Source organism: Strix aluco, chromosome 3 (genome assembly GCF_031877795.1).
Source record: "Strix aluco isolate bStrAlu1 chromosome 3, bStrAlu1.hap1, whole genome shotgun sequence".
NCBI classification, from domain to species: Eukaryota; Metazoa; Chordata; class Aves; order Strigiformes; family Strigidae; genus Strix; species Strix aluco.
The window spans coordinates 49,060,844-49,077,390 of record NC_133933.1 but is presented as its reverse complement, the minus strand read 5'-3'; the positions used below and the strand labels follow the sequence as shown (position 1 = coordinate 49,077,390).

At 39.4% G+C, this 16,547-nt stretch overlaps 1 protein-coding gene across 2 annotated transcripts in view; it reads right to left on the bottom strand.

The window, feature by feature from the left end:
* PCNX2 (pecanex 2) overlaps positions 1-16,547 on the bottom strand; it is a 160,742-nt gene that overhangs the window by 20,097 nt on the left and 124,098 nt on the right. For both annotated transcript variants that reach the window (XM_074818460.1, XM_074818461.1), the window contains 2 exons: positions 5,407-5,660; positions 988-1,221 (listed from right to left, as the gene is read on the bottom strand). In XM_074818460.1, coding sequence (XP_074674561.1) covers positions 988-1,221; positions 5,407-5,660 — 488 coding nt within the window. The remainder of the gene's footprint in view (positions 1-987; positions 1,222-5,406; positions 5,661-16,547) is intronic.

The following is a 16,547-nucleotide window of genomic DNA, read 5'->3' as shown; positions in this document are numbered from 1 at the left end:
AGTATCAATATAATGATATGCAGAGGAACTAGTGAAATGGTATTCAGGGTTAGAGACATGAGAAGGAACCGAAGTGGAGAAGAAACATTAAGATTCAGCAATGCTATGCCAGCTAAGGTCAGTGGTAGCAAATGGGATGTGCACTCAGTGATCCTGAATGAAAAATGCACAAATAACAGCGCATGGTGGCCAGGAAAGATACACTTCTCATTTTTTGCCATAATCAGCAAAAAATCAGAAAACTAAATCAAAGGAATATGCGTGTTTGAAACTGTATTCTCCCTCTGGGCTATTTTGAGTATTCCATGGAAATACAGTAGTGCATTTCCAACAAATGACTGCTGACCATGAGTAATCTTAGTGGCTCAAAGCATGGGAATGCATAGCTGTAAACCTGCCCTTGACCTTCCAGAGCTGCGAGGCAATTTCACACAGTTTTGTGACATGGTTCACGTTTGAATTATGAGCTCCCAGAGGCGACCTATGCTACCAGTGAGTTTGCTATGCACTTCCCTACCATTTGAAGACTGTACCCAAATATAGGCAGATTTTCAGAAAGGATACACAAACATCACGAACATTTGGCAAATGCACCCAGACACTGGGAACACTGAAGGAACAGTAATGCTCTGATGACATTCCCTGAATTGACTCTGCTCTAGCAGTACTTCTGTGAGCACTTGTTATATCCATGCTTTCTAAAGCTGATGAAATTAATGGTGTTGGAAGTGTGTGCAATAAGGAATTGGTTCAGTATTCAAAAACTAACACTCCTTAAAACTCTAGTTTTTGCAGAAGGCTGGTCTCCAAAATACGTTTTTTCCATTCCACAAAACATATATTTTCCTTTTATGTTAAATCTGGCATCTTAAATAAATTTTATTGTATTAATCCTGAGCAAGCAAAAGAGTAAACATGCATCATTTAACTCCTATCACGAGAATTAAAACTACTACTACTAAAAAAAAAATAATTTGCAAGCCTTACCTCCACCCTTTTTCTAGCACAGAACTGAATCCAATCCAGATAAACACTGCAGAAACTGGCTCTTGTTATTCCTTGGAGACATGGAACATAATCTTCATCGATGTTAATGTTAAACATTGCAAGGTCACGTTCAATATAATGCCACTTTGCGTAAGGCTGCAGTATCTTTTGCATGGATTCATCTTTTATCCAGTCAAGGATTTTGGGGGAACTTGCTGTAAAGTATATTATACTCTGTTGAAAAAATGCGCAAACATTAGTCACTCTATCTCTGATTAAAGCAGATGTATTTTACACAGAAGAGAATAAATCAGATAGGACCACATTAACATATTTTTCCTATTTTTCACTGCTTGGCATCATTGCTTCACAAAACTGCTCAAGTTAGAAAGATTATAATAATTGATATCTAAATAGCAGACAACAGAAAAAGACGTCATGTTTTTAATACCCTTCTGCCTTACAGGAGAATTAATACAAACAATAGACTATGATAAGAATACAGAGTTCCAGCATTCAAATGTGTTAATTACTGAATATTAGTGGGGTTCTAGAGTCTATGACCAAGAAGGTGGTATTGGTAAAAGTTTAGGCGTATTTTGAAAAAACAGTAGTAGATGGTCACATGCTCAAAATAGGACTCTTTTTCCTCCATGGACTTCCTGTTTTATGGGGATGAAGCTTTCCTAATTCTTTAACAAAAACAGTTCCATCATGATTTAACCACAAACATGAGATTTGACAGATGTGTACAACACAAGTCTGAAAAACCTTGTTTTAATTGCTGTTTTCTTTCTGCATTTAGTAGTGCCATTATTTTCGTTATTTGTCGATGAGGCCAATAAAGAAGCTGATAACTGATGTTATACTGAGGTTGCTTTTCAAGCACTGAAGGAGCATCATTCAGAAGGAGCTCTTCTACCAAATGCAGAAATATTAAAAAGCAGCAACACTCATATCTCATATCTGTGCCTGAGTTTCTGAGTTTAAGTTCTTCCAACCACTGTCTGCAGCCATTAAAATAATAAATAGAATAATAATAAATACAATAAAATAAAATATTAAAAAAATCCAAACCAAATTTAAAGCGTACTTTCAAAAGAATATGAAACTTAAGGAGAAGTTCCAGTGCTGCAAAGGAAAGCGGCATCAGCTGGAAAGTCCCATTATAATGTTTTATGATTAAAATTTTTTAATAAAAGATATTAATTTAGAATTGGATTCCAAAGCAAACGAGGGGCAAGTGAACATGACTGAAGATGATGTAGTTCTACTTCACCCATACAATGGAAATATTATTAAGCAAATAAACGTATAAAATAAAAATATGATGGATTAAAAAGGGCAGAAGCACTACCAGCCCTTTTAAAAATCCCAGATGCCCTCCCCAGTTAATCTTTCAAGTTGTATGAAATACACAAACAAGAGGAAAATTAAGCTCCAGAGGAAAAAGACAAGTCAGACAGATACAGACTGAGGATGGACCCTTAATTTCTTGGCATGTGGAGAACAATACACTCTTTTAAAAAGATGCAGGCAGAAACAATAGGAGCTGAAAACACAGTGCTTAGTGAATCCAGACTTCTTGAATACTAAAAGATGTTTAAATAAGAATATATTGAGAAGAGATGGAGGAGACACAAGGGAAAAATATCACAGTAGTTGGGCAGGAAATGATTTCAAAATGTATGCAGAAGGGCTACAGAAGCTGACCCACTTTATTTGTGGAGAATAAAAATCCTTTTATAAGAAGAAATACAGGCCTTTCTAGGCTGCCAGTGAAACTGCAAATGAAATAAATACATTAGGAATAAGACGCTCAGTGCAACTCATTGTTTAAAAGACCAAAATGGTAATTATTCTTGAAGGATAGGAGAACTGAAACAAAGCAGGCTCTTCGTTGATTTTCAAAATAGAGAATTATTACTCTCACCTGTGTTTACAAAGCAGCAGATACAGCTGAGAAAAAAAAAATCAGACTCGCAATCAGACATAGAAATAGCAAAAACTTCTGTCACCTAATTAAATTCTACTTAGTAGCTCTTCCTAGATATGTTTTGTGCACAAGTACATCCGCAACTATATGGCAATTCAGAAATAATATGGTAAATATTTACAATATTGTAAGCTGCAAAGAATAAACTAGAAGCACTCCAAATGCTCAGTGCAATGGAAGTGCTGCAGAAACTCCAGCCTAAGTGTTTTCCGTGCTTGTGATATATGTGACCTGAAGACTGCATTAACTAGAGTTCTTCTCACAATTAGTCTCCTACACAGTTAAAAAGAATGTGTCAGGGCTTTAAAATGTTCACAGTGAAATTCCGCAGGGTCTTTACAGCTCAAGATTCCCTCATAAGAGCAAGCTGGGGAAGGAATGAATTCTCACCTCTGTTTCTGATATTATCTGCATGTAAGTACTAAATAAACGGGGTAAAAGCAGATCTGATACATAATATAATCTTCGCACCTTCCAAGGCTGTACTAAGGATTTTACCAAATCTTATCAAACATCCTGTTTATGGAAGAAATGAGTAACTTGAAGAATACGAGAAGAAAATCTCCATAATAGCTTTCTTTTTGGAAGTGTCATTCTAAGGAAGGGATCTCCTGAGCGCACTCTCCCTTCACTGAAGGGAGCCCCAGCCCAGGCTAATATTGAAGCTGCCAACAGGTTATTATTATTTTCTGTTCATCCTTCCCGAAGAAGAGAAGTAGATTAAAAGACTGACACCTTTCTGAGAATGAAGATCTGTCGATGCAGTGTTATAGTACTGGCTCAACTAAATCCAACCAAAAGAGATTGAATTTTCGCACCTTCGAACCCATAGGTGGTGGCATTAACAAAATCTGCATACAGTGGAGATGGAGCTATAGCATACCTCAGTAGTGTGGAGATCCTTTAAACCACCTCCTTTTTACTCAAAACAGGATCAATTAACCACACCTGTATCACACTGGGACAAAAGTTTGTCTAAGCCATCTTGTCAGCTTCTTCTCAGGTATGTCCAAAACCTGAAGCCCTGAACTACCTTTTGGTTAAGTTTTACTTCCCATGTGATGAACCTCACACTTTACACAAGTCCTCTACATATTAGTCGATTTAAAGGCACTAAGTTCCAGTTTACAAAACACGGTTCTCCACTGCTTTAAACTAATAAGCTGCTGATTTGATTGCAGTTGAGACTGGGATTTTTTTCAGTCTCATACACCATCAAAAGCTGAGTCATCTATCAGCTTGCTTCAGTTTATGTTCAGGTTATTCAGGTTGCCTTTTAAAGTAAAGTGAAGCAATTGTAGTAACATATTCATTTCAGTTTAAATAAGGGTTTGTTTTTCTTAGTTTAGATAAATTGCTTAAAAACAATTTAATTTATAGCCACAAAACCCCCTTCTAAGACAAAAAAATCATGCTCGCGTGCAGTTTTGTTTCTAATTAGTTAATTAAACAAAGCAGGTTGGTTACCAGGCCCTATTGCCTGTAAAATTATTTCACAAAGTAATCGACTGGATGATCAAAGCAGCTTTGTGAGGCAATGATCTTGTTTTTACTGCATTGGCTCACTTGCAAAAAAAGGTGATTAATTTATTTACAACAGGTCTCTCTCTAAGGTTGACAAGATTTTCACAATTGCAGAGATGTAAGTAGGAAGGAGATGTCAGGGATGGTTGGAAGCTTTAGTGAGTGGCTTCATGGTAGTACCACTGGCATAGGAGGCAGCATTTGGCTCTTGTTTCAGTAGAAGACAATAAAGCTCAGCAATTTCTTCATTTGCTGGACTGGAAACTGTTTGGCACAGGATGGAGATGTCTTGCTAGACTATAAGGTTCAATTATTTTGACAAATGATTATCTTGTGGTCATTGTGATCTTAATAACTGCAAATATAGAAGTGATGTAAAGGAACTGCTGTTTAATCAATGGAATACAACAACTTCAAATGTGTTGTGGTATATATATAAAACAGCAGGTAAGAAGGAGGTTTGTACTACTAAAAAAGCACATTTGAGAAACAGCTCTTCAGAGATTTCCCAAGAACTTCATGCTTGTTGATCTTTTTTTTTTTGCCAGAAAAAACAGAGGAAAGGCCAAGTCAAGAAGAAATAACAAACTGTCAGTGAGTTTTGCTTTGTAAGAATGCTTCCTCTCACTTTATCGCTAAAGGATGTTAACTCACCTTCTTGATTTCTGCTTAAGCATGCCTGCGATTTTCTGTACTAACTGTAAGTGGTCAGAATCAAATGTAGCAAAGGGAGATATGAATTAATTATCCCTATCTAACATCAAATCAGTCTGACTGCCAGTAGTGCAGATGAATAAATATAAAGCCAAAAACTTCAAACACTCTTTCTTCTATAGACAGTCAGCATTCTATTTGACAAACCTGCCTAGGAATGAAGTACACTTTATCAAAGAGTTTACCTTTATATAGTATCTGATAAGTATTCTCCGCAGATCGAACACTTGCAGCATTGTTGCAGCGTTGTTATCAATGATGCTATACCCTTCCAGGATGTACTGGGTTCGTGTTATTTCCCACGTCAGCCATCGGAGGTTAAAGGCTGCATTACATGATAACAAGTGAGGCAAGTGCCCGGGCTTACAACAGCAGCAGCCTTCATTGTCTTCATCTCCTTCTGTTATAGCTTCCACTTCTCTCTGCTGGCAATATGTCCCTTGGCAGTGAGAAAAAGAGAGTATGCTGCCAGTTATTGGGGGATGAGGAAACAAAGGACTTCTTCCAAGCTGAAAAAGTATGATTGAAGGCTCCACGCACTTAGCAAAAATCTAATAGAGCTACGGCAACAACTTAGATGTGCCAATTGATCCATGTGCAGTAGCAAACAAAGAGCTGTACATTACTTATTTACCATCACCTTTAAAAGCCAAAAGGGCCTGATCTGATGTTCTAGGCCTAATGGTTCTGAGCTGAGCTAAACTACAGACTACATATTCTGCCTTAATAAAAACTCACCAGGAAGCAACACTAAAGAGTCTCGCTCCATCAGGCACATTAAACAAATTGATCCAAGTCTCAGTCTGCTTCTTCAAATAACATACAGGATGCAAACAAAGGTTTTACAGTGTGCCAGAGCACTTGTAAAATCTGGGGTTTAGCAAACTATCTTGGAAAGCAGGTTCCAAAAATAACATCCACCAGGATGTTCTCTCTCCCACCGCTATAAAAGCTACTCTGGATCAGACATCTCTAATGAATAGGACTAGTGGCAGTACACCATGAGGACAGAAAAGCTTTCTAATTAGCCTATTAAACAGGCTTTAGATCAAAATAGTGTAAATCTTTCTGAAAAAGATATGTTAACTCAAAAAGAAGTCATGAGGCAGATGCAGAAACAATAATATATATCTGCTCACCAGACTCTGAATTTCTGGCCAGTGCTGTGCACACTAGACAGTCAAGCAGAGCCCTTTGGGATTTGAAATTTATGAATGTGGTTTCTACACCATGTAGGGCACTACAAATCAAAACCAAGGTGGACACTCATGTGCTTCCCACTCTGTTCTCAAAATAGATGAGTTCTATGTTCTCAGTGTATGGATCTTTTAAAATTTACTCTCTGTGGGCTGTTGCAGAACTTACTCTCCACTGAATTTGTACATAAATCATCTTTCAAGGCCATCTCCTATGATGCAAGTTACACATATGTCTCACATGGGCCTTCCGCCAAAGGTTCAGTATCACCCCATAAGAGAGCTGGCTCCGTCAGCTTCCAAACGGTCTCAATAGGAGAGGAAAGTGCTAGACGCTGCGCTGCAGTGCAACAGCTATGAACCCCCACCGCCAGGACCAACAGACCTGTTCTGTTGTGTCGCTGTAAATGGGAGAAGAATTTGGCTATGTTCATCATCTGAACGTTGGACCAGGAAAGAATACAGCGTCAGCTCCAATTCCCTGCAGTTTGCCAACACCCTGAAAGAGAGCCTGGAGCAAGGCAGCATCCCAAAGGCCTTTCTGTGGAGCGTCATGACAGTTTCTGTGCCCTTGACTGTCTATCCTGGTTCCACCACAAGTGTCTGGCCAACAACCTGTGGACTTTAGTTTGTACCAACAGAAGTAGCACCCAGAAAATATTCCTTTCTCTGCACTAAGAAAAGCTTTACAAAATATGTTAAAGTATTGGTTATCACCTTCTCTTTTTTGCCTGTACACCTTCTAAAATGTATCCAGCAAGCAAAAACATACAAGAAAAAAGAAGAATAGAAAGATCTGAAGGAAACGTGTGAGAAAAAAACAGGATTGCAGCCCTAAGAGATTGGGGGCGAAAGATCCAGTATATTTCAGTGTTCTCCATCCAGTTTTCTATGAGTTAAAATTTACACTGTGTACCCAGTGTTGCTCACACACTGATATGTATTCCTCCTTGAACTTCAGGGATACACAATGTGACAAATTATTAAATGTCTTCAAGTCACCCAAATATAAACATCTTTCCTTTCAACACTGCCACAAAGTACAAAACATGACCTATCAAACTGACATTTCCAGTCGGACCTGACATGAACTGGACTGCTTCTGCTTCATATTTCACAGATTTCTACATGAATTAACACTTACTGCTCAACAGCAAAAAAAGCAGCAACTGCTTTGGGTCAGTGGATGCTTTTCTGAAGTCAAGTCAAAAGATATCGTACTCAAACTGAAGTAGGGAAAGGCATATTCCTTTGTACATAGCTCAAAAAGAGTAAAATAACTACTCCATGCTTGTGCTGTTGCTATTGCTGTTATGTTTATTTTTTAAAGTTTAGAGGTCTCTCAATATTAAACTGAATTTAAGAGAAGATACATCTTCATCCCAGGTGCTAAATTAAGTATTACCAAATGTTTGTAAGTGATGAAAAACACAAGCTTAATAAACAACTGCCACTGATCCCCTTACAGCTAAGGGAATTGAAGATGGCTTTGCTCAGTCTATGTAACTCTATTCTTAAATAACTTTTTTTTCTTTTCGTATGGAAATAACACATTTCATTCCTATGGAATGCTGACTGTTTCTATGTGCTCTCTGTATTTTCTCTATTAGTAAATACCAAATGCTATTACTGCAGATTCTGTAATTACCAGTTTTCTTAATCCACATATTTTGTAAAATATGGGCCCTAAAGAAGATGGCAAGGCAAACAATAGGTGAATTTAAGAGGCCCTCAGTGTTTGAGGGAAGCTGTCATCACATGCATAACAAACAGAAGAAGATGCCAGAACAATTATTTGCATTCTCAGCTAATTCAACAGGTAAAAATGTCTCCAAGCCATCTTTGTTAGGTGATTTTAATCAACTAAAGTTAAAATTATATTACAGTGGGCACAATCCACATTGAACTTAGGGAGTGAGAGTCATTCTAACTGGGACCAACTTATTAGAAAAGCAACCAAAGGAGCTCATGTGGTCATTTTGCAGATTTATTCCAAAGAATGAAATCAGGGCTGTGCTCTTCAACAACTGTCAAACATGCACTTGCTTAACAAGAGCTGTTTGATGGACTTGGGTACTACCACCTCGGGGATTTGGTGTCTTGACTGCTTGCAGAGCCTCTGGAGTATCCCTGTTAAATTTAATCTGAGCCATGGCCAGTGCTCTGACAAAACACTGAATTTCTATTCCTATCATCATGCTGCTGATTAGTATTTCCAAATGATATCTAGTAAAAGGACTCAAGTCTGCAAAGACAAAATGCAAGCTTGATGCTCAAGTACACGTTGGTTCTCCCCAATTCTTGCAGTCAGTTCTAGAAAGACTGTCAGTCATTTTCTTTTGTCTTTAATTGAGCCTTACTTTAATCCATAATGCACTGGCTGGACTTCAATGCCACAGATTTGCATGCTACTCTGAAATTTCATTTCACCAGTGCCTACATCAATCCTTTTGGTTCATTACTCTAGACGTGGGTACTGCAGAGACTAAGAGCATGTGCTCAGCTTTATGCATTGAGCCAAAAGGGACAAGTCACAGTAAATGAAGTTAAGCATTTATGTACATTTTTTACAGAAGGGTAACCCTAAACTTTTGTGTATATGTTATAAGCTGATGATTTAAATGACAATTTTTATATTGCTTCTCAAAAAATTATAAAGTTCAAGCCACTCTGAGAGAATTATTCATAAAATCAAAGAGCAGGGAGCAGAACGTGCACTTCAGTTCTGCAATGTAATTAAGTGTAGTGCCATTGAATATTAAAATACAGGAAAATGTTTTCACTGGTAATTAGTAATTTTAAAATCTGATAGAAAACATTTTTTTCACATTTCTTTCTGCAGTAGAAAGAAAATAAGCTCTTGCGCTTCACTCAAGCTTAGACATTCACTGTGATCCTTGCTAGTGTAGATGAGACCAATTAATTTGTAAGATATCTAATACTAGATGGTTGCCAAAAACCCATCAATGCAAAAACATTGTCAGCTGAACAAAGCAAGGTCACTCTATGTGAGCTCAGGAGAAAACCAGGGTGAGAACTTGGAGCTCTTTCTATTTTCCTGATGCATCAGGATTTGAGGACTGACCCGTGCTCTGCCAGAATGATCTGACCTAAATGGAAATGGGAAAAGTGAAACTGAAGACTGTTATCTTGCTTCTAGAGGATACCTAAAATATACCTAAATGACCACCCCAGCCTTCTAGAACTTAAGGCTGAAATCAAAGTGTGCTTTTGAATCCAATTTTGAAAACTCAGTAAGTGAAAAGCATTTTTCAGTTCTGAAAGGGGCAGAAAGAAAATCCCGTTTTAAGTTCCATAAAACATTTCAGTTTAACAACACATCCAGAATGGGGAATAATTATTGTGGCTGAAGATAGCGATATCTTGAGCACTAAGGATTGCTGACATATAATAAGCAACTACGGTGTCAATGTACAGAGAAAGGATTCATAGGGCTCATGCACTAACCCCAAAGCAAAGATGTTAAGAAGATCATAAATCACTCTCCTGTATTAGGCACTTCAAGCTTTAAACTCTGTGACCCCAACGACCAGTTTTGGACTAGGGGATTTTATATTTAAATTACAAATAAATGCAGTACACTGGAAACATCTGACTCTGCTCCATCAAGCTCTGCTGCAAATCTGAGTATTCCCAAATTCTGATGGATAAGGCTCAGGATAGCAGCTCGATAAGCAGCAAGTTCTCACCCAAAGGAAGCACTAAGATCATAATTACAGCCATTGAAAGGCCATCCTCTCCTGAAAAAAAAGCATCATATCTAGCTCTAGAAACACAGAAAAACAAATACTTCAAAAAGGAGTAAACTGAGCTCCCAAATGGAGCATGTTCTGGAAACTAGCAACTGTTTTGGCTCATTCCTGCTCTTTTCCTTCTGGAATTGGGATTAAGAATAGTAATTTACAGGCTCTGATAGTCTCAGGTTGTTTCAAAGAAAAATCTCAGGACTTAAAAGATGTATCAATTTCTCAAACATCAAAGGTATTAGTTATAAAACTGTGGTTTGGTTTTCAGCTGCTTCAGGTGCTTGTATGCCTGAAAAATAGTCTGGTTTTCAAATCAGATCAGTTAGTCTAATAACAGGCATCTCCTCTCCTCAGAAACTTTTCCTTTTCTTGGGCCACAGAGACACATTATGGAAGCCCAGGTGGAAGAACGCATTCTCTAAGGATGCTAGTTGTTAAACTTTCAGCTACCAAACACCACGAAACCCTCTCATTTCACCTCTTTTGGAGTGCAATGCAAGAAACAACATTTTGTTTCTGGCAAAGACTTTTTCTCAATAAAAATGTTGCAGTGCACCTAACAACATTCCCTTTCCTTCCAGAAGTCTTCTCCAGTACACCCATATACACATATAAAATTGTGAAAGGGAGGAAAGGGAAAAAACATCAAATACCTATTCTAGTTTGTGTTACAGAAACTCTTCTAAGCCTATTTGAAATTCATAGATGGCTTAGACTGCTGGAGCATTATTAGGAAGACTTGTACATCACAGATTCCCTGCATTCAACAAAGTATCCTCTTCCCTGTTTCATGCCATTCTTCCCAATTAAATCACCAAAATTAAAGAAATCCCTTTGCATCCTTTCTGTTCATGCCTCCAATATTTCTGAGCATTGTGTCTCTCAGCCTTTGTTCTTTCCCACAATTAATGTACATTTGTTTTTTAACCTTTTCTGCAAAGAGATGTGTTAAAAATGGCTGTCTTTCTTTGAACTTGTAATTTATCGATACCTTTAAATGGTCTGGTGCATACACTGAACGTACTTCAAGTGTGGTCTCAGGAAAGACATGAAGGTGGGCACTGCTATTTCCCAACAACAAGAAGTGATTTGTAAAAGCAAAAAGTGAAAGTTGCAACCACTCTTTAAATCAAGAATGATTCTTGCTAGTGCTACAGAGCCTTCAGACACAAAAAACAAACACCAATAAATATTCCTTACACTGGTCATGTAATTGCTACTGTAATAAAACTATACAGCATACACATACACTGCAGAAATGAGTAACTGTCCTTACTCCTTAGACGACATTCTGTGCCTGAAGTGTATACCCTAAACTGGCTGCATTCATACACCATTTTGTGTGGGAAATCAGCTAGCTAACACAGAGAAAGCCCCACAGGTGATCCCATCCTGCTGTCACAGCTGCCTTCCACTACATACAATTACATCTGTGTCTGCTCTGCGCTTCTTTCCTTGATTCATCTAATGAAGTTCCAAGTGAAGCATGAATATTGCACGTGCAACATGCAGTAACAAAAAATCACATCAGAGATTTAGAAGTTAATTACATGATTGAAGAATAGCGGGCATGAGTTAGAGGAAATAGCTCCTCAAGATTTCAGCATCACCATCCGTAAGTAATTTCTGCACAAGTAACACCTAACTGGATATTCTCCAGAAGACATTTTGTAGAGGCACAGACTAAACAGAAAAATATTTCAAGTCTTCCTTGTTCTAGAGGGAACTCGGGGGAGCTAGATATTTTGACACTCTTTCTGCTTGTTCCCCGATTGTGGGTTTTCCCTTGTCTCTTCCTTTCAAATTATATGATACATTATCCATTTCTTCTGGCAGGCTGCTTTTAGCATACCCCTGCAGTTTAACACAGACAGTAGAGTTAAGTTACCGAAGAGCTTAATTTCCCCACACCAACGTGCAGCTACCTGGAAGTTTTCACCTAGACTGAGCTCATTACCACCCCTTCTTCATTTTCAGTAAGGGAGAGTTGGGCATCTCCTCTCAATGCCTGGAGGTACTGAGGCTCCCCCTTGCTTTACACACAGGATGGATGACATGATGGAGGCACATCCCCTCTCTGTCCATAGAAAGTGAGAATGAAGAACCAATTCATACAAGGTGTTTAATTTGAACAGGGCTAAAGATGCATGAGAGGAATCCCAGCTTTACTGACTTCTTTCAGTCTGCCCAGTCTGTATCTTCTTACCCTGTCTGCAGGGGTTTAGTTGGTTTTTTTCATTTAAAAGCTGAGCCAAATGCTTCTACTACACACAGTTAGAAAGGCATCTGGATCAGTCATCTATAACGCCAACTCTCAATTAGGCTGGACCACAAACTGGGAAGGCAGTACTTCCTGCCTGCAGTACACTTAAATTCAGAAGAGTCTATGACCCCTTCTTTGGGCACTACTGTGGCAGTATTGCCAGCACAGCTTTTCAGCTACCACAATGAGAAACACCCATAGGAAAACCCAGAGCTCCACAATGCAAATATTGCTTTGGGTTTACTCATAAACAGAAAACAGTCACAGACACAGAGCACACTGTTGTGATTCACTCATTTCCAAAGCAAACATAGACTTCCAATTTAAGGAACAGCAGATTTTTAGGGCCCTCAATTAAAATTACTTGTTTGAAATTGAAGTTAAGCAGCCAAAGCTCAAAAAATTACAGATTTCAAGTTCCTCCTCTAGCTCTTTTTTTCCTCTTTGTGGGAAACCATTCTGTACAATGAAAGGAATCAGGGTCCTATGTGAAAAACAGTGCATGACCAGAGAACTAAAAATAGGAATGTAAAATGCCCAAGTCAGAGGAAATGATCGTAGTGCTTAACAACTGTCTCCTGACTTCGTAACCACCAGGTTCTCCCAGGGCAGTTTGCAGAAAAAAATCCTACTGTGTTCAGTTGTACCCCACACCAGCCATTTGTGAGATTTGAAATGGGGAAGAAGTGACTAGTCCACACAGGAGATGGCTCTTGGTGCTGCTGGGGGGCAGTCCGCTCTAACCTCCTGCCCCTGCAAGCAGTGATCCCGCTCAAAGGAAGGAGCAAAGAAAACCTTCCAAGGAAGAGCTTCAGCTCAGTCTCAGCTTTCACAATGCTTCCTTGGGACAGCCCATCCCTTTATGAAGCCTCTGCCTTCACGTCAGCCCTTCTGGCTCCTTTTACTTAGACTTAGGGTCTGTGTCTGGGCACCCTTGCGTAAGGCCTACAGCCTCACCAGAGCAGCCTGGCTCCTTGTGGACACAAGGACAAAACCTGTTACAGGAAGGGCATGGTACTGCAGCACAGTTTATCTAAAGCACACCAGCCCTCATGGGCTACCTGGAGAAACCACCAAGCCTCTGGTGTCAACACACCACACCTCAGCAAGTCTCCACTGGGCACACAGCAGACTACCTGCCCACACTCTGCAGTCCATGAAGCTCCTGTTATAGTCTGTGTCAGGCAGATCCATCTCATCTGGCTTGTGCCTGGTTCCCCTCTGGGATCCTCTGTTCCTCCTACTCCATCCTTAAGCAGGTTTGCAATTCATGTGGTTTCCCTGGCACCCATTCTGCACATTACAGTGGGGTTCAACTTTCACAAGGCATATCAAATGCTACGTATTTGAGCTCTTCTTTCCTCAGGTATGTTCCTTTACTCAATCCTACATGGCTTCTTTGCTCCAGGCCAAACTATGTAATAACAATACTCACACACTCCTAGTTTCTCTTCCCATAATATGTCCTTTACCAGGAGAAAATATTCTGAAAGCTGGAGAAAGGAGAAACCTTCCTTACATACCATGTCTGTGAGGACACAAACTACACATTTTCTCTTATTCTTGGAATAGCATCATCCAGTGAGTTCAGAGAAGAGAACAGGGGGAGTCCATTTTCCTCCCAATTCCACCCTTTTCCTCTCCTTCTAGTATTGGGGAATCTCTTCCCCTGGTGATACTCTGAGGGTGAGGAGGAATAGGGGACTGGATTTGTACTGAATATGAGATAATCTAGGTGAGATTCCCATTCCCATTTTCCCACTCCTCTCTTCATCCAGTAACTTGTCTGTGCTTTCCCAGTTCACCGTTTGCTGTCGCCTTCTTGGTCCAGGTCTTTTGAACACTCAGGTAATGGAGCTGCTTTACAGGCTGCCAGTCTCCTCCTGAGGATCATGAGAGACTGGAAAAGGGGATCTTCCTGATGACAACTCAGCTGTCTCTAAATGGCAACTCATGAAACACATGAGAGGCTGCGGGTCTCAGCCCCAGCTGAATTTAAAGACCTGTTGCAGCCAGCAGACACATTGGATTTATTCACAAAGCAAATAGCTACAGTACTAACACTGAACAGTGTTAGGCAATCTGCATGGAAATGTCAGTTTCCAGACTCATTTAGTTAGTTAGACTGTGATTTTTAGGGAATACAGAGATGCCCTGACAGGTGGCACACAGCAATTTTTGAGCTTTGCTCTCAGATCCAAATGCAAAACGGCACTCGCTTGGTAATGAACCATCCTGGCTCAGTCAAACAAAGTCTTCCCAAACCACTTTGCAACTAAACTATCCAGTTGTTCACCGTTCAACTTCCAGTTCATTAAGCCCGTCTGCTAGGCCTCTGATCTTGTTACCCAGCTAGCATGTGGTTTGAGGATTCTCTTGCATTTTTTCATCTTTTTCTAAGATTTACTTTTCTTGAACTGCCTGGGGATGGTGATGATGGAGGGCAACCCAGCAGTTGATGGCAACTGCATAAAGGAAAAAAACCACTCACAAAACTCATGTAATTTAAGAATGAAAGTCAGATTTCTTTCTTCTGTTTGTTTCACATCCTACAGTGAACTATTTTAACAGAAAAGGATGATCAGCAAAGATAATTTTCTTCAAGTTAATGGAAATGTACATGGTCCTACTTACTCAAAATCCCAACAAATCTGAACAAAATGTCAACATTGTTCAAGATATGTCTCTTCTTTAACATACATAAATCCTTCCTGGAAGTCACTTTTCTTTTCGGATCTGCAGAAATGAACGAACTATTTTTTTGTTTCAGAAAGTTTCCATAAAGGATTAAAACTGTGAGCAACCTAAGAGGAACCAAAAATGACAAGCTGACTAAAACTGTCAAAAAAAAAAAAAAAAAAAAAAAAAGATAAATTATCTCAGAGATTTACCTGCCTGTGAAACCAGTGGTACTGTAACTAAGAGATTTGAACTGCCACACTATTGAACTGTTCTTGCAGAACAACATAAAGCTGCATTTGTTTGGCCTGGATTTGAAAGAAGTAATAGCAAATTCCAAATCTACCCAAAAAAAAAGCTTTCCACCTGTGGACTCTATAGGGTACTTAACCTCAGTACTTATCCGTGACAGAGCAGCACCACTACTTACCTTAGGGGCACACAAGGAGAACATAATACTTGCACAGATGTCTCTGAAGTTGAAGAAAGCCAGAGCAACACATACATCATCATGAACAACAAGAAATTATAAGGCTGATAAACAAGTTCTTTCTCTTCCTTTCCAGTTGCTTTTTCCTACAATTTGCCTTTGTACTGAATAAGTATCTCTTCAGGTACTACGATACCAAGCTGTTTCAGGTGTTTACTGTTTTCTACATAACTTTTCTTAAGATACAGGATTGTTATCTTTGTCCCCACCAGAGAGGAAGGAAAGTGAACATCAAGCATTTACCACAACCTGTTCAACATCCTAAAGGGAGTCTGTCACAGAGTCAAGACTTGAGCCCACACATGTTATTTCCTAGTCTAATCCTCCCACACCTAAGTGCATTCAAAGAGCCAGTCTGTCTCCTCTTTTCTCATACTCAACCTTATTGAAAAGTCACCTTGATTATACACTCCTCATCGCCCATTAGATGCTCAACCCTTGAGCCTGGGAAGCTGTTTACTCTGGGATTTCAAAACTCCCATCACCTGCAATTGCAAAGTGGTATCTTTGAAAGGTTACAAACCCAAGCAACAAACCCAGGCAGCCAACATGCGTAGCATAAACAGAATTTAAAAGCTGTTTAAAAGTTCTGTGGTTTTACTTTCGTTTTTCTTCCTACTCTAGGGACAACAGACAAAAGCACAGGAGTGTGACACTACGAGCAACTGGCCTCACAAAAGCCACACCAGGGAGGGGGATGCAACTGCCATTCCTTAAAGAGAAGTGTCCAGACAAAGGAATATACTGAACAAGAAGAAAGTGAGGTCCCTTCTTCAGCAGTTCCCAAGTAAGAGAAATATGAAGACTGACTGACTTCTCCTCTCCTGTTCTACTGTGATGGAGACCATCTCAGCACTGGCATCTTACATGATCTGACACAGGGTATTTTCGGTGGGAGGAATTTGGGGTTTTTTCAAATACAAGTTTTGGA